Raw genomic sequence first — 12,980 nt, 5'->3', positions numbered from 1 at the left:
GGTCCTCTGCATATGTGCCACTGAAGTTTACTTTCCATTCACAAATGCAAATGGACAACAAAAGGAAACCTTACTCCTGCTGACATCGCCTTTTCCACAAATGGCCAGAGCAGCTCCCTAGCTGCTTGATCTTTAGAGGAGAGCGCTTTGGAGATGCATAGATAGTTTGTTCTAGTATAGCATTTTCCATTTTTAATCCTGCAATTATTTGTTCCAATGAGCTTATTTTGTCCCCATGTTATTTGATGTCTAAGGCTAGTTTTCAGTTAGCTTCGAGTATTAAATCTTAGTTTTCTCAACGGCGGCTACCTTAGTAAATGTTGTTACTTTGCTTAGTCGAAAAATGTCAACTGCATCAGTATAAGTGACATGTCGTTCAGAGTGGCTGTAGGCTTACTCAGATATTACCTCAGCTTTTGCCCTTTGTTGGGTTATCTGATGACACAGGCAGTGGCATGGCGAGAGACAGGGCACAGGAGCTGCCATCTGTATCAAACCATTGAGCATCTGATTCTTGAAGAGCATCCATGCTGTCGTCACAAACACACTCAGACAAGGAAAACAAACTATTACAAGGAGAGAATTAATTGTCAGTCATTATTCATCTATGTTTATTAAAGATTGCTTTTGAAAAACATCTGAAGTGTATCACTTTTCTTGTTATTTCTAACCAATTTAAGAGGTTCGCAAAGTGAGAATATTTCAGTGTTGAAAGAGGAAAGATTAATTGGGGTTAGGGTAACCCTATGGACTAAATATTTAGCATATATGACAAAGTTCTCCACATATTCTAGTTGCCAGAATTTTCATAATAAAAAATGTAATAGTAATAATACAATGTCAATAATACATTAACCACTGGAATTCCCTGGTTTTCATTTCAGAAATCTGTTCCTTTTCGTTAATGTAAGCCCAGGATTAAATATCTAACGTACCAGGAACACCCTCCCTAACAAACCCAGGCCCTACAAACTATTTTTAGGAAATTGAACGAACAAACAATGCCAAAGTCCAACAATTTTCAAACCGTCAAAGCTGCCGGCCGCAGCCAAATTCACTCTTCTGCATAGGAATGCAGCAGCCTTGTTTAGTTAAGTCCAATTGAACACCTGGCCAGTTCAATATGCGCAATAATATTGATAGTGTTCATTTATATGGATTCAGTATTTATTCTGATTGAGCCATCAGTCTAGTTTCAGGTTACATCAGTGCTCTTAACAGAGCTAATGTGTACCATAGCATGACAGATTTCACAGACACTGTATTATTTTATAAAACTTATTCAACATGCAAGTCATTACAAATTTACAATGAATTTTTATTGAATATAAACACATTCCACAACCAGTTACTGTCACCCCAAGAAATCATGCTGCCATTACTTTATGAACAACAAAAGATGGCGCAAATTATATCAATATCAACGGATGGAGATGTAGCTGCAGACATCGTTCCTGTTCCCTCCTTCCATTCTCAAACACAATAACATTTACCAAAGTCAAGTCAAAAAGTTAAGTCCAATTAGTTGAGCTGTCTTATGACTTTGTTGATGTCCTCTGCCCGTGGTCCCGCATCCCCAATATCTTTCAAGAGTCCAACTTGATCTCTGGCTGCATGGCGAGCCACAGACAATCGGAACGGCAAGAGGAAATGACTGGCTGCCTTGAAGTTCTTTCCAACGGAATAAATCTCATGGATGAGGTCCTCCAAACAGATGATGCCATGTTCACCTGATGAGAGAAATGAATGATAATTTCTTTAGGATTATGCCGTATACTACTCTGCAGATACAATGCGTAGTTGCTCCATAGCCATTGTTTGAGTAGAACAGGTTATTAAGCTTACCCATATGTTTTTCAATGACTGTGTTGTCAGTGAGAGCAACCTTCCTTTTATTGATCTTTGCCTGTCCCCTCTTTAGGATCAGTTCACGGACTGATTTCAGATTTGGAAACCTTCAAAATGAAAAATTGAACTGATATTAGTAACATATCCAAATCAAGTCACAACATCAACTCAAGATTCAAACTAATATTAAAATGAAAACCAAGGGATTCAATGTTTCCCCTATGTCCTTTCAACAGCATTGTGCCGCTGAGACGAGAAATACTCTTTTCTGACTGGCCGGCTGCTAGACAACATAGCTGGCAAGCTAGAAAGCACTGAATCAGAAACAGCTAGCAAGCTAACGGCTTACCAACAAGGGAATCATATATTAAATCAAGCAAACTATCCAATGTTAACCTTGTCCTGACTAAATAAAGTAGTTCTACAAACTTAACAGGTTGGCTTCCTTTTAAAGTGAACCAAATGTTTCCTTTTGGGCTATGCATGCTTCCCAAGATATGTGAGTGGCAACCAGGGTTTAAGTAAGGGATAATGTATAGTATTTAGGGACTAGGGTTTAAGTAAGGGATAATGTATAGTATTTAGGGACCAGGGTTTAAGTAAGGGATAATGTATAGTATTTAGGGACCAGGATTTAAGTAAGGGATAATGTATAGTATTTAGGGACCAGGGTTTAAGTAAGGGATAATGTATAGTATTTAGGGACCAGGGTTTAAGTAAGGGATAATGTATAGTATTTAGGGACCAGGGTTTAAGTAAGGGATAGTGTATAGTATTTAGGGACCAGGATTTAAGTAAGGGATAATGTATAGTATTTAGGGACCAGGGTTTAAGTAAGGGATAATGTATAGTATTTAGGGACCAGGGTTTAAGTAAGGGATAATGTATAGTATTTAGGGACCAGGGTTTAAGTAAGGGATAATGTATAGTATTTAGGGACCAGGGTTTAAGTAAGGGATAATGTATAGTATTTAGGGACCAGGGTTTAAGTAAGGGATAATGTATAGTATTTAGGGACCAGGGTTTAAGTAAGGGATAATGTATAGTATTTAGGGACCAGGATTTAAGTAAGGGATAATGTATAGTATTTAGGGACCAGGGTTTAAGTAAGGGATAATGTATAGTATTTAGGGACCAGGGTTTAAGTAAGGGATAATGTATAGTATATATGGACCAGTATGTATAATATATAGAGACCAGGGTTTAAGTAAGGGATAATGTATAGTATATAGGGACCAGTATGTATAATATATAGAGACCAGGGTTTAAGTAAGGGATAATGTATAGTAAGAGATAATGGAGGTGTAGTTTCCTAGGTTCTATTTGAAGCTTTAGCTTGACGCTCGATTTAAGTCTCTCATTCCATATATCACTTGAAATTATTCCATGAGTCCACTTGTTTTTAACTGTTTACTTTAAACTCTTGAAGCAACATTACATACATAAAAGGTTATCCATAAAGTACGTCAAATATCTAAATATAGAGAGAACGTGAGAGCGAGGTCAAAAAACGATTTCGCTCTAATCTTACTTCTGTGTCTTCTAATCTTTTCCCATTCTCCACATATCAAAATAAAAGTCCTCCAAAGTAAACATCATTAAACATCATTAAACTCCTGCATAGTGCAAATCAATGCATTTTTCAAATCATGAAATTATAATTCATATTTATCTTATTAATGAACTAATACCATTTTTAAAAGTAAAATCATTTTCACCTAAACTGCTGCAGAAAATAAATCCCAACCAGACGAACAGGACATGTTTCTTCATGAAGGTATCTATTTTCCAATACTGACCGGCTATACATTATCCTGCTTATTCCACATTTACTTGTCAAAACCATTAGACATTCCTCCAAAATATCTCTTTATGGGCCATCAGTTTTTTATTCATTATCATTCCGCATCAAAATGTAAGTGTGAGATGATCATTTTCATTCACTGCAGTTTATCTCTCGTCTATTAGCACCTCAACAACCCAGGTGTGGAATAACCTCTTTACTATACATTTACCAAATCACACCCTTAAGAGAGAAAACACCACATGTGCTGGGACTGGGCAGAACGGTAATATTACAATACAAGTCAGACGATCCATCTGCTCCAAAATAGCCCATACAAGTAAAGGCACATACCTTCAGACATAGATGTAGCTTGCTCTTAAAAGAGCAACTTGGTTGATTGGCCAAGAAGCCCCAGTTATAACAAGAGCACTTACTGTTGCACTGCAGCTTGGCCTATGAAACCATGGGAAGGGTAACACAGGTTCAAAGGCAGTGCCACAAAATATCTCTTTTTAAGTGATTTTTTTTTCCGTTTCGTGGCTTCTGATGAAAAATATATATTTTACGCAAATAGAACATTAAAGTTTTAGGTGCAGCAACGAGTTCAAGTTACAATGAATTGGAATGAAATTATTTTCCACTTTCAAAACACTACTCAATCCTCCGCCTCCACTACCACACAAACCCCTCAGTGGATATCTATGCTTCTTTCTGTACCGAGTCAGTTACCAATTCTGTGAACCACTCAGACACCCAGAGGGCACCTGATAGCCTCACATGTACAAGGATGACTATAGGCCTTTCCTGTTTCCTCCAGACAGTGGTGCATCCGTTTCCTCACTCACTCCTCTCACAGAGAGCAACAAATCTAAACTCCTGTCGTGTAGCCATTCTACTACTCCTGCACTTGGCCCCATTCCTACCAGCCTCCTCCGAGCCATTTCTCCCACCACTGTGCCAGCAATCACGCATGTGATAATGCTTCACAGACTTCGGGAACATTTCCAAATGCATTCCTAGATTTGGGTAACCCTAGATTTGGGTAACCCTGCTTCTGAAAAAACCTTCACTAAACCCTGCTCAACTTGAGAACTACCGGCCCGTCTTGCTATACTCTTCTCATCTGAAGCTTTTGTAAAACTAAAATATTCTATTAAATACTGCTCTAATTCACACATCATTAAGGGTCCACTGTTGTAGACTCATGACCACTCACTCCACAGCTTTGCTGCTGAAGCACATCCTGGGAGAAACACGTGATGTTTAGACTGAACTCACCCCCAAGCCACATATGGCTCAATGGTCTTCAGCATCTTCATTGATGATTGGTTTATTCTTATGAAAGTACCGCTGAAGATTTTGCGCAGTCGAAACATGTGGAGGACCTTCATGACTTTGGGACTGACACCTTTAATCCTGCAGAAAAACAGGGTAAAAAAGAAGTTTTAATTTTTGCTTATTCGTGCTTAGTCTGTCATGATACAGAAATACCTCTATCAGTCCATCAGACATGGCCTTAGAGGCAGTCCATCAGACATAGCCTTTAAGGCTTCAAGATTCTCTTACTCTCTGATTCTGACAACAAATGCCAGGCTGTTTTTAGGCGGTGGCAGGGCAGTAGGTGGTCTGTGATTGGCCCTTTGAAGACGTCTCTCATCACGATGCTGTCTTTTTCCATGCTTGAGGAAATCTTCCAACCGCTTGAACCGCAGCGGGCGTCCTTTCGATACCTGATGATAACAAAAACCAACCCTTAACTAACTGTATAAAGTATTACAGTAGACGGGGTGATGCAGTCTCATCTGAAAATGTAAATGGACAGGACTTTTAGTTGTCTTGGAAGTCTGGGGTATACTGGGTGAAGAGGAAAGGTGAGCGTACAGTCCCAGTACTCATGTGCTGCTAACCATCTACTCAGACTAAGTCTGAATGATTTGGGAAAATAATCAAATTGCAATTCTCTCCCCCCCCCCCAATATGTGATTTACCTGCTCATTACACAAACAAGAACAAATCAGTGGCCTTGCTGCTGTGCATTTAAGTAACTTAAGCAAAGTCATAGTAAGTTTAAACACAAGGCATGCACTTTTTAAACACTGTGTGCAAAATGTACCATCCTAAGTTTTTTTTTTTAAGACCACATTGTAATCGTGCACATTGCGGTTGAAAAAATGTATCATTTCGCGATTGTATTGCAAATGCAATTCATTTTTCAGCACTAACTCAGACACACACTGTGGTCTAGTCGTAATCAGTCAGTAATCCAGGAGGTTGCAGAGGAGATGCTTAAAGGGTACCCTAGGTGAGTGAGAGTAAGCTTCTTTTGACTATGGCCTACAGGCAGCTGACCCTGGAGGATGTTATTAGGGCCAACGCCATAACAAATATCAGCTACTACCGGGAGCAAGAAGTAAACATTAAAAAAAAAAAAAACATAAATGCATGCATGGGCTATATAATTGACTTACCTTTCTTTTTTGAAGTAGTGCAAGTTTGGCCTCTGTTGCTTTAATAGCCTGATATGCTTTTCTTCTCTTCAGAAGGTTCTCAGGAACCAACTTGATGACCTTCGGGGTTCTGACAGCCGACCAAATAGGGGAAAAAAAAACATTGTGTTTGTTTTAGTTTCTCCCAAAATCACACATTTTTTTGTCAAAGACAAGTTCCCAGTCTATAAATCTTTTCCATATAATTTCTATACATCTCTAAAATCTATATCTAAATTGCTGTGTAGACAGTACAATGGCCCAAAACCACCGCATGATGATATCAATGGCATCTGTGTGTTAATTTTGTCAACGAACATTTTGAAAGAAGTAGTATTTCTTGATGACTTTTTATGACTAACTTGTAACGACAACAATATAAACTTGATAAAGAAAGTTTGGAATTTTGTGTTTGGTCGATTGGATGACAAAGTACAGCTGGGAATGTGGGTACCACCAAGATAAAATTTGCCAAAGTAGTCTGCCAAAAGCCGTTAGTGTATGCTCATGTTGGTATTGACTCTTAGACTTTAGAGTGGTTTGTTCTTGGACTTTAGAGTTGGGTGGTGTATTGGATGATTAAACTCACGATCAGGAACAAGTAACAAACAAGACAGAGTTATAACAAACTAACTCCAGAATGTGGGAGTAGAGAGAATGCAACCTGCCATACCTGCCATGAGCCCAGACCTCAACCCAATTGAACACTTTTGAGGAGGTGCCAGGCTGTTGTGGCTGCGTAGGTATCTTCCACCCGCTACTGGAGGCTCCAGATGGTGTATTAAATGAATAAAGTCTTAAATGGCCAACATGTCATGTTTGTTCCTAATTACTGATCGAGGGTTTGATCGTCCAACAGGAGAATTCACTGTTTAGCATTGGCAATATAATTGACAATTATGGCAAATTTTACTTGGGTGATACCCACAAAACCAGCTGTACTGCTCATCCCACAAATGCATGATCTTTACAAGTTGGACATCATTGTAAATGTAAACAAACAGGCTTTCCAACGATATAAAATACGACGTTAATTAGCATTGTTATAATAGAGAAATCATCGACCAAACGCAAATTTCTAAACTTTTTTCCGAGTTTATATTGACAACAAAAAATTCGGGGAAATCTGTTCATTATGTTTTTCACAACATAACGTAATATTATTGAAGTTTGAAGGTTAACATTGATTTTGTCGACAGAACAATAAGCTCCTAACGTTATATCTTAAATCACCGAAGCAATAATAAGGGACGAGGTTGTTTTGGCGAAGGTAATCGTTACTCCTGTGTGCACACTGGTATCGAGCATGTTCTTTCTTGTTCGTTCGGCTCCAAAACAAATAAATATTTGCCATCAGTGAAACATCAACTTATGTGCTTGCGTTACAGCTAATACATTAATACATTCGTTTAAAAACAAAGACAGATTAAACAAGATAACACAATATACATACTCTGATTCCGCCATCACGTTGTTTCCAAGTTCTTGTTCTGGTTTATCTTCTGTTTGCTGCAATGGCAGTTGTAATATCTCAGTGCTGCCCCCAACTGGACTGGGTGAGGGAATTCAGAAGGTGGCGGTACTGCACCATAAGTTGTTTGCCAACTGCCATAGAAAAAAAAACAGAAGAAGAAAAATTGCAACGTGAGTTCCGTGGAGTCAACGACAATAAGAGACAAAATGTGACAATATGTAGGCATAAGAAGTTCAAGTCCACTTCAAAGTTTTGTTTGAAAATCAGATTTGATACATGTGTCGCCGTTTTGCACGACTGTTGTGCTACTCATGATAAATACACTGCATATTGTATCTGTGAATTTAGTCATTTAAGAAGACTCATCTGGCAAATAACCATGGAATAAAATGGTAGGCTATTAGGTACACAACATATAGATTTAAGTTGTTAATTATCATTCATTTTTTCATTAAATCTATTATAGATCACCAAATGAAAAAAGTTGCATGTCACACCAAGGTCCACATAGTTGATTTAAATATCTTTTTTTTTTTTTACTGCTTGTAGAATAATAGAACATCTCAAATTTTAGATAAATAGGATAATTGGCTTTAAAACATTATGGTCTTGGTTGTGTGGCACAAATATGTTAAGGGTACAAGGGTGACAAGACAACGACATCTTACATAAATATAGACAATCCGAATACAAATTTACACAGACTAAGCTAAATATTTATCATAATATGAATTCAAAAGGAGAATCTTGGAAATGTACAACTGTGCAAGGTTGCGTCAAAATGATGCATTGAATAGTTGTCCAGCATGGGCTGAAACAGGAGTTAGTGGGCGTTGTTGATGTGACTGCCATCAGAAAGAAACTGTTCTCATGGCACCATGGTACCTACAATGGCGATTCAGACCTCAGTATTTATGTATTTCCTGAAAGTACGTGTTATAAGGATTTCACTTCACCTCCATATCAAGGATGCACAATTATTTTTTTTCCCACACAATTTAAATGAATTCAATAAGCCATTATTGTAGGTTTGCTGTATGTGACACAGCCTTTTTTTCTGCCACACTTTGGAGTTCATCAGTAGGTAATTAGTTTAGGCCTATCTTTCACCTCTAAGACTCAGGCTCATGACTCATTTAGATGTTCACATCTTTCCTCTTGTTTGTCAAATTTAGAATTTTTCGTTTCCCAGATTTGTTTTGTAGAAACAAATAATTGTGTTCAGCTGTAGGCCTACAACACCAATAGGTTCTTTGTTTTAAAGGAATTTCAAGCATTTTTTCTAGTTTGGTTTGTATTTTCCCACATCTAGGTTAAGTGTACTTTGTAGCACAAACAGTTTGTTAAATTAGAATGTATTTCTTCCTTTTGCGACACTGTATAACTAATGAATAAGTTAAGACTTTTATTTTGAAAATAAAAATCGGTATTAACGCTGGCTTTCAGACTGCTAGTGGCCATTTGACATCTTCGTCGTCGCTGACTACACGCAATTAAGTCCAGCCATAACTGCTGTTACTTTGATGAGGTGGAATTAGTGGGTAATCAAGAAGGCCGAGGAATTAAAAGCTACCCGAGCGTCCATTTATCTACCAAATCATGCCATACTATCAAGCATGGGACGAATTTGCCCGGGCTGCCGAGAAATTGTATCTTACAGATCCAATGAAGGTAAAAATTACATTCTTGAATCTCAATAGCTAACGAAAGCTTGCTAACATATGTTACCTAGGCTAGCTAGCTAACCTCCAATTCATGTTAGCTCATATTTAGCCAGCCAAACTTGGGAATGGTGTCTGTTAAGTATTTACGCTAAAGGCAACTACGTTTGTGGGTACTGAACTATTCAGTTTGAACACGAATCCACTGCTTTTTTTTTTTTTCAGCGGCTGCGGGACTCTCGAATTCCAGGGCTAGCTTGTCTTGAGTTAGGTGTAAAGTTTGGGTTAACGTGTCATCAAGGAAGAATTGTGGAGTGTTGGTCTTAATCTAGGGGGCTACTTAGCTAGCATACAAAACCCTTGCAAGCATCGTTAAGTTGCCAGTGATAAAAGCTTATCCTTCTAATTTGCGTCTTTTGGCGAAGACGTGGTGTGAATTTTCGTGGGATGGGTCCAATCGGACCACAGAATAAGGGATGGATGGTACCTAGATCTAGGCCATTATCGCATGTGAGCCAGAACTGACAGCCTTAGTTCACTCGGAATTGGTTCTGCTTTAACTCTAACTGCTACGGAATTGTAGAATACTGCACCTCTCACCGCCAGGCAAATATGGATAACCTACATTCTCAATAAAAACATGTAGGCCTATCTTCTTGATGGCGTGCCCGCCTCCCTCCTCCCCCCGGTTTTGCACTGTCAAATAACAAAAGGAGTAGACATGTGTAAAACCACCATTTGTAGAGATTTGTAAAAATGAACAATAAAACCTGGGAGGTGGAGTAAGGTTGATCTGCCTTCACCATTGCATGCCCTTAACAAAGGACCCCTGCTCTGCACTTGTTTACTTATTACTAGGTTGTAATGCACGTGACTATGTTTTTACACAGCAACTCGAAAGGACACGGTTAGAAGTGGACGTTTAAAAAAAATACAGGGGGGGGAGGTTGGCCCCAGTTCTTAGCATGGAGTTGTGGGGGCATGCCTTACCTAGAGCCATGTCATAGCTGAAGGCCCCTCCAGTGCCACAGATGCATGAAGTTAATGTAGTACTGACCTGCTACAAATGTTTAGACCAAAAAAAAAATCCTTTTGTTGGGCATGTACTGTTGAAAAAACACGAATTTACCATGTAACCATTAAGCCTGGTTGACCTTTCTCCATCCTCAGCATGTTTTGTGAAGACCGAAGAACAAGAGTTGAAAATGGTTTCCCATCATCACACAAGCAAAAAAAAGGTTTTCCCTTTTTCTGTCAAACCCCTGCTGATCTGAATGGTCAGAAACACCTCAATCTCAGCCAGATCGGTGGGTTTGTCCACGTACGCCTCAGTCCACTTTGTGAAGTGGTCAATGTCTGCCAAGACATAGCAGATCCCTTGCTTTGTGATGTGGAATTGGCCCAACATGTCCATGGCTACCCACTCTATGGGCGCCCCCACCACATACTGTTGAACTCGGTGAATCAAGGTTCTCCAACTTGCCATGCTTACCGGTGGCGGATCACTCACTGGTTCCTGGAGAGGGCTGCTCTTTGCTCCTGCTGGCGGGAGAAGACTGTTCGCTGCTCTCGCTGGCTGTGCCTGTTAACAGTGTGTGGTTCAACAACCAGCAGTGTGTACCAGTGTGTGGTTCAACAACCAGCAGTGTGTACCAGTGTGTGGTTCAACACCCAGCAGTTTACCAGTGTGTGGTTCAACACCCAGCAGTGTACCAGTGTGTGGTTCAACACCCAGCAGTGTACCAGTGTGTGGTTCAACACCCAGCAGTGTACCAGTGTGTGGTTCAACACCCAGCAGTGTACCAGTGTGTGGTTCAACACCCAGCAGTGTACCAGTGTGTGGTTCAACACCCAGCAGTGTACCAGTGTGTGGTTCAACACCCAGCAGTGTACCAGTGTGTGGTTCAACACCCAGCAGTGTACCAGTGTGTGGTTCAACACCCAGCAGTGTACCAGTGTGTGGTTCAACACCCAGCAGTGTACCAGTGTGTGGTTCAACACCCAGCAGTGTACCAGTGTGTGGTTCAACACCCAGCAGTGTACTAGGGCTGCAACGAACGATTATGTTGGTAATCGATTAATCTGTCGACTATTTTTTCGATAATTCGACTAATTTAATGATTATTTCCCATAGCACACTAAAATAATGACTCTAGCTAGCTAGTTGCTTATAAGTAACATATAACGATAGCATGCTTATATAAATGATATGGTGTTTCTGTAGAACATGAGTTGTTGTCAACATAACCAATTGATTGTTGTTTCCTTTGCTCATGAACATATTTGGGCCAAATAATCCACTAACCAGCTATTTAGCTCTTTAGCTTCCTTGCCCCCAGCGCCGGCAGTCGGGAGCTGCACTGCAACTGAACTTGCTACTTGACAGCCAAACTTGACTTTTCTGACTAGCACCCGAGGTGGAATTTCACCTGCCGAGTTACACCTGTTTATATGCCCTGTCTGAACGTTCAGTTACAGCAGTCTGTTTCCCCTTCAGTTTTCCTCTCTGCCCATTACCTTTGACCAGTTTACCAGTTACCAGTTCTGTTGAGCTAATGTTTGCCTCTTTCCTTTTAAGGTTCGAGTGGTTCTGAAGTACAGACACTGTGATGGGAACCTCTGCATAAAAGTTACAGATGACTCAGTGGTAAGGTCAACATTTCTGAATTCATTAATTTTTTTTTTTTTCATTCATGAACTACTCAAAGTTATATGTTAACTTTTCAAAATTTTCTGTTTCATATATTTCAGTGTTTGCAGTACAAGACTGATCAAGCACAAGATGTGAAGAAGGTTGAAAAGCTACATGGAAAACTGATGAGACTAATGGTCTCAAAAGAGTCTCACTGTGGTGCAATGGAAACGGATTGATGTCATGGCTTTTTTTTTAAATCACTACCCATAGATTCACATGGGTTGATGAACTTTCAGTTGAAGAGCCTGTGAAGTAATAGCAGGTGGGCCACAATATCATCAACATTGAAAAGGACTGGATTACAATGACTTTGTTTGAATGAATTGTGCCATTTGAGGGAAATCTGTGACATTTAGCTGGTGTATATTTTGAATTTCACGGTGGACTAAAATCAGGCATTGGCAGCTGCTGTTTACAGGGTTAGGTTTGCTTTTCATATAAGGTTTTTTGTACTATGTTGGCCACTTGTCATCAGAGGCGAGCAGATGTAGCACAATCTCTTGTGAAGAGCAGGTGTGCCTGTTCCATCTCCAGTCACCAAATAAACGTTGGTCAGCGACCTTAAGTGTTTCTTTTTTTCTGAGCAGATGTAAGTGTGAATGATGTTGCAGACATTTCCCTTAAATAACATGTGATGTCCAGCACCTATTTAAACATTCAGAGAATCATACATGTGCAGGGTGGCATTGGTATTGGAACACTTCATGCATGAAGGACTCAATCCCCAACTATGCCGTCATATTCCTTACTCATTAATATTTATGCCCCCAAAATCTACACACTGACACCCACTTTGTAGCTCAGGCAATATGAAGCTGCACAGCTTTGACAGTTCTGCAGGTTTTGTGAATGACCACCGCAGCAACAACCTATAAGTAGCTAGCCGTGCTGTGGGATTTTGTTTCTTGAATCCTATTTTGAAAGTTCCATAGTGAGCTAACAACCTCAACTACTATGTGTTGTCCAGACGCACGTAGCTAGAAAAGGTAATGCTATCTATTAACAAAGTCAAAGTAACAATAAGAGCTAA

At 39.6% G+C, this 12,980-nt stretch overlaps 2 protein-coding genes across 2 annotated transcripts; one reads left to right on the top strand and one right to left on the bottom strand.

Annotated features, from left to right (window-relative positions):
• Positions 1–587: 587 nt before the first annotated feature.
• On the bottom strand, positions 588–7,626 carry rpl7l1 (ribosomal protein L7-like 1). Its single transcript, XM_080833410.1, has 6 exons — positions 7,574–7,626; positions 6,103–6,211; positions 5,201–5,364; positions 4,913–5,050; positions 1,846–1,955; positions 588–1,730 (listed from the first exon to the last, which is right to left on the bottom strand). The coding sequence occupies exons 1-6, from the start codon at positions 7,585–7,587 to the stop codon at positions 1,522–1,524; spliced, it is 744 nt and encodes a 247-aa protein (XP_080689536.1). The 5' UTR covers positions 7,588–7,626; the 3' UTR covers positions 588–1,521.
• Positions 7,627–9,088: 1,462 nt separating this feature from the next.
• On the top strand, positions 9,089–12,477 carry srp9 (signal recognition particle 9). Its single transcript, XM_080833296.1, has 3 exons — positions 9,089–9,265; positions 11,834–11,902; positions 12,007–12,477. Exons 1-3 carry the CDS (start codon positions 9,194–9,196, stop codon positions 12,124–12,126), a joined length of 261 nt encoding a protein of 86 aa, XP_080689422.1. The 5' UTR covers positions 9,089–9,193; the 3' UTR covers positions 12,127–12,477.
• The last annotated feature ends 503 nt before the right edge of the window (positions 12,478–12,980 follow it).

The sequence above is a fragment of the Sprattus sprattus genome (genome assembly GCF_963457725.1).
Source record: "Sprattus sprattus genome assembly, chromosome: 2".
Lineage (NCBI taxonomy): Eukaryota > Metazoa > Chordata > Actinopteri > Clupeiformes > Clupeidae > Sprattus > Sprattus sprattus.
The sequence above is the reverse complement of the archived record's forward strand: the minus strand, read 5'-3'. Positions and strand labels throughout refer to the sequence as shown.